This window comes from Chrysochloris asiatica, unplaced genomic scaffold (assembly GCF_000296735.1).
Source record: "Chrysochloris asiatica unplaced genomic scaffold, ChrAsi1.0 scaffold00438, whole genome shotgun sequence".
NCBI classification, from domain to species: Eukaryota; Metazoa; Chordata; class Mammalia; order Afrosoricida; family Chrysochloridae; genus Chrysochloris; species Chrysochloris asiatica.
The window spans coordinates 1,344,351-1,348,966 of NW_006408956.1; the positions used below are offsets into that span (position 1 = coordinate 1,344,351).

At 52.0% G+C, this 4,616-nt stretch overlaps 1 protein-coding gene across 1 annotated transcript in view; it reads right to left on the minus strand.

Annotated features, from left to right (window-relative positions):
- The window catches only part of PLBD2 (phospholipase B domain containing 2), a 27,455-nt gene continuing 22,839 nt past the window's right edge, over positions 1-4,616 (minus strand). The window contains exons 6-11 of the mRNA XM_006876969.1: positions 3,969-4,129; positions 2,208-2,303; positions 1,899-1,970; positions 986-1,138; positions 465-627; positions 1-168 (exon numbers count right to left, since the gene is read on the minus strand). Of these exons, the coding sequence (XP_006877031.1) occupies positions 1-168; positions 465-627; positions 986-1,138; positions 1,899-1,970; positions 2,208-2,303; positions 3,969-4,129 (813 nt within the window). The remainder of the gene's footprint in view (positions 169-464; positions 628-985; positions 1,139-1,898; positions 1,971-2,207; positions 2,304-3,968; positions 4,130-4,616) is intronic.

Genomic DNA, 4,616 nt, shown 5'->3' on the forward strand with positions numbered 1-4,616 from the left:
TCAGTCCCACCAGACTTCGATGGGCAAGAACTTCCAGAGGTCAGGCTGGCCCATGTGCAGCAGGCTATTGAACGGTGAGGTGCTCCACTGGAACGCGGGCACCTGGTCCCACGTGGGGCCACTGATGGCCTGCAGGCGCAGGGCCTTGGACAGTTTTAAGTTGGTCACCTGGGGGCCAGGGCGGAGGAGGGAGCTCAGTACCTGCACAGGCCAGGGGGATGCTCTGGCCCTGATCCCGAGTCCATTTCTGGTCCTGACCCCCACCCCACCCTAACCTGGGCCCATCTCAGAGCCTAATTCTGACCTTGACCCTCACTTTAAAGCTGACTCCAAACTTGACTTCACCTTCACCCTAACCTCTATCCTAAGCCCAACTCTGACCCCGACCCCAGCCTTCAATACCATCTCTCCCCAAGGTTGGTAACAATCACCCCTCAGGCCCCAGGGGCCAGGGGAGCTCGAACCTTCATGTCGATGCCTCCGTGGGAGCGTTGGTGCAGGGCCTGGAAGGGGTAGGAGCCGTTGGCAGGGTTGAGGTCAGAGCGGGCTGAGATGGCATTCTCCGCATTGGGGTGGGGACTGCAGGCTATACACCAGGACAGGGGGTCATGAAGGAAGTTATTGTACCTGCAGAGGCAAACCAGGTATGCTCAGGTGATCCCGTCACCAAGCCACCCTTCCACCTTAGAGAGGACCTCGGCTTTATCCCTGGAGAGCATTTCAGACTCAGTCAGCTCTGGGTACCCTTCTACAATGTAGAAGCCCTCAGCTGATTTCTGCAGCTCATGGGTCAACTGAGGAGCAGGCACAAAACCTGCATCTCCTAGTCGTAAACTCAGCACCCAACTCCCAGCACACATATGTCAGCAGGCTCACCTGACAGCTGCCCTAGCGGTGAATCACCCACAGAACCCCTGAGGGACAGAAAGCCCCACAAACTCCATCTCCCAGGCTCCACACCCCCTCCACCACCAGCCTTGCCCACCTCATGAGCCGGATCATGGAATCCATGTCGTGCACTCCGGACTGGTTGCGGTGGAAGATCTGGGCCCGTGGGCTACCTTCATAGGAGAACCAGTCTCCATATCGGGTCACCAGGGCTGGCAGCCCACTGGCATTGAAGACTGTCTCAAAGGACCTGCCAGGGCACAAAGCTGTCACTCAGTAACCCCAGCCAAACCCCACCATGGTCTAGGGGTAGAGGTGTCATCCAGCTCCAACATTCTTATTGATGGGATCAGTTCTGACACGTAGCTAACTTGTATAGGGTTTCCAAGGCTGTAAGTCTTTGCAGGAGTAGAAAGCATCATCTTTCTCCCATGGAGCAGCTGGTGGGCTCGAACCTCCAACCCTGTGATTTGCAGTTCAGTGCTTATCCTAGAGCCACCATGCTCCTTCATGGGATATTATTAGTAACAATAATATGCCTTTTGTTTATGCTGTGGGGAGGAGAGAGCAGGGAAGTGGGGATGGTCAAGCTTGGGTTCTGGGATCCAACACACATGGTTCAAAAGCTAGTCTCACGGTTCACCACTTATGGAGCCTTGGGAAAGTTAGGCAATCTCTCAGGGCCTCAGTTTCATCATCTGTGAAATGGGGCAGTAATAGTAGCTACAGTGGATGACAGTTGTATGAGTAAGGATCAAATGAGATGAAAACAACAAGAAACCCAGAGGTAGGGGGTGCTCACAGTTAACCGGATCCTGTTAGAGAACTAGAACAGAGCCAGCAGCTGGGCCGGGCCCACCCCACCACCTCCTCAGGGTTCCAGAACAGGGAGGTCACCGATACTACCCTACACTCCAGAATGAGCAAGTCTTTCCTGACCAGAGAGGGGTTTAGAGCTGAGAAAGGAGAAGGCAGGTATGGGGGTGGGGGTGGGGGGGGTGGGCACATACGGCAGGTTGTAGCTGGCCCAGTAGGTCTTCTGGTAGAGTTCCTCGGTCTTGTCAGCCACCACCACCATGCCTCTGAGACGGAGAAGTGAGATGGTGTCAGGTGGTCACAGAAAGGGCCCTGTGGGCACTGTCCTGCTCAAGGACACCGATGGCTCCCCCTTGCCTGCGGATGGCTTATGTCATGACCCTTCAGCCCTGCATTCATGATCCTGCCCAATTAGGGGTTGCCTCCTCTTCCAGCCTCACCTTCCTGGGCTGTTCTAGCACCTTCACCTGGGGTACCTCATCCCCTCTTTCTCAGGTACTCACGGGATCTGCTCGAGGATGGTGAGCACCTTGCTCCCAGGACTGGGCTCACCGGGGACAAACACCTTGTAGTCCACCACCATCCACTGGTTGTTGTACCTGCCATGCCCAAGGAGAGAAGGCCTGGAGAGAAGCTGGGGCCTCTGCCTCAGTCTCCCCAGCCCCAGTGTTCCACACACCACCAGGAATCATGGGGTAGAGGGTTGGCCTGGGGTATTTGGTCATCAGATTGTCATCCTGATACTGCAGCTAGACTAGGCTTCCAGAAACTCTGCTTCTGTCATGCTGCTCACCTGCTCCAGAATAGTCTATGGCTCCCTAGTGCTAGTCAGAACAAAGGTCAATTCTCTGTCTGCTACTCTAACACCTACACTAAAAAGTCCCAATCTCTCTGGTCCACAGGATCCCCACCCATGTCCACCTCTTCAGATGGCTCTCTTCACTGAGCCCCCAGAGCCCTCCAGTTCCAAGTTCCCCTCAGTCTCCCCTCCAGCAGGCCTCGCCCTGGTCTCAAATGCCTCGAGAGGAGGGATTAGCCTTTCCTCCCTGAGCCTCAGTTTCCTCAGGTATAAAACAGGGGTGGGGGCAGGGGAACTCTAAGGTATCTTCCAACTCCAACGAGAATCTGAGAGAGGATGTGGGGGTGTGGCCCTGGCATCAGTTCCCCCGGTGTGAGCGGTCAAACAGAGTCAGAACAGATAACAAAGAAATAGCAGTAACCAGTAAGAAAACGAGGACACAGAGATTAAATAAATCACCCAAGACTACACAGGTTCTTAGAGTCCTGGTGTGGCGCTGTGGCTTAATGCGTTGGACTGCAAAGTTGGTTTGAATTGCAAGGTCAGTGGTTCAAGCTCACCAGCCACTCCTTGGAAACCCTATACAGGATCAATGGGTCGGAACCCACTTAACAACAACACACAGGTTCTTAGTAGTACATGTTGTATTTAAACTTTGGCTAGGCAGTTTGACCCCTGAGTCTGTGCTTTGAACCTATACTTAAGCTTCCACTCAGGAAGAATATGAGTATATATAATTTCCTACTTTTTCCTGCAAAACATGGAATAGCATATATGAGGCTCTGATCTTGCTTTGTGACCCTAATACACCTTACAGCGCCTTCCCTATAAGGACACACAGACCTCCCCAATCTTTTTCATAGCAATATACTACTCCGTGGACTCCTGGAGTGGTGCTGTAGGATCAGCACTGGACTGCAATCCACAAGGTTGGTAGTTCAAACCCACCAGCTGCTCCTTAGAAACCATATCCAGGGTCGCTATGAGTCGGAACCGACTCCACGACACAGCAATCATACTACTCCATTCCAACAACAGACTGTGCGAGGCTTAACCTAGCGCCAACCTAAGGGCCTTGGGGTTTTCCTAGTCTTCTGCCGTTTCAAACGGTGCTGCAGAGAACATGTTATTACTCACTTGTGTTAAGAATACCTAAAGGATACATCCCCAAATTTATAATATTGATTCATTTGGAAGTTTATGTGTTTCTTAAGGATCCCTGGTGGTGCAGTGGGTAACTGCTTGGCTGCAAACTGAAAAATCAGAGGTTCAAACCTACCAGCCGCTCCTTGAGAGAAAGCTGTCAAGTAAAGATGACAACAGTCTTGCTTGTAATGGGGCTGTTTTCCAATTCCTATAGGGTCGCTGAATTGGAATCAACGTGACAGCAGTAAGTTTGGTTTGGGGGCTTCGAATCCATTTTTATTTGGAGGGAGGGAGGTCCTAGGACCAAGAGCCCACTCACGTGCCACTGTTGAACTTCTTGAAGATGTCAGCCCACATGGCTCCATCCAAAGCCAAACGGTTGGCCACGATGTTACGCACCCACTCCAGAACACTGCCTTCTGGCTGCACATACTTCCACAGCGCCGGGTTGTTGTTGCCAATGGTGGTCTCCAGCGTCACCTGAGGAAGAGCCAGAGGGACACTACAATGAGGGGCAGGCTGCCACCAGGGACGTGGCTAACACATTGTTTAAGAGCTTTTTAAAAACGTATGTCCCAACAACCAAGGCAATTTTTTTGAGCTTAGCTTTCTACAGCATGCATTCAGAATATGGAGCTGGGGGGGATTCCACATCTAAAATCACCCGATATTGTCATTAGGTGCTATGAGTTCAGACTCATAGCAACACTATGCACAACAGAACAATACACTGCTCTGTCCTGCGCTATGCTCAAAGTAATTATTATACCTGAGCCCACTGCTGCTGCCACTGTGCAATCCATCTCATTGAGGGTCTTCCTCTTTCCCACTCATGCTCCAATTTACCAAGCATGATGCCCTTCTCCAGTGACTGGTCCCTCCTGACAATATGTCTGAAGTATGAGAGACAAAATCTGGCCATCCTGGCTTCCAAGAAGCATTCTGACTATACTTCTTCCAACACAGA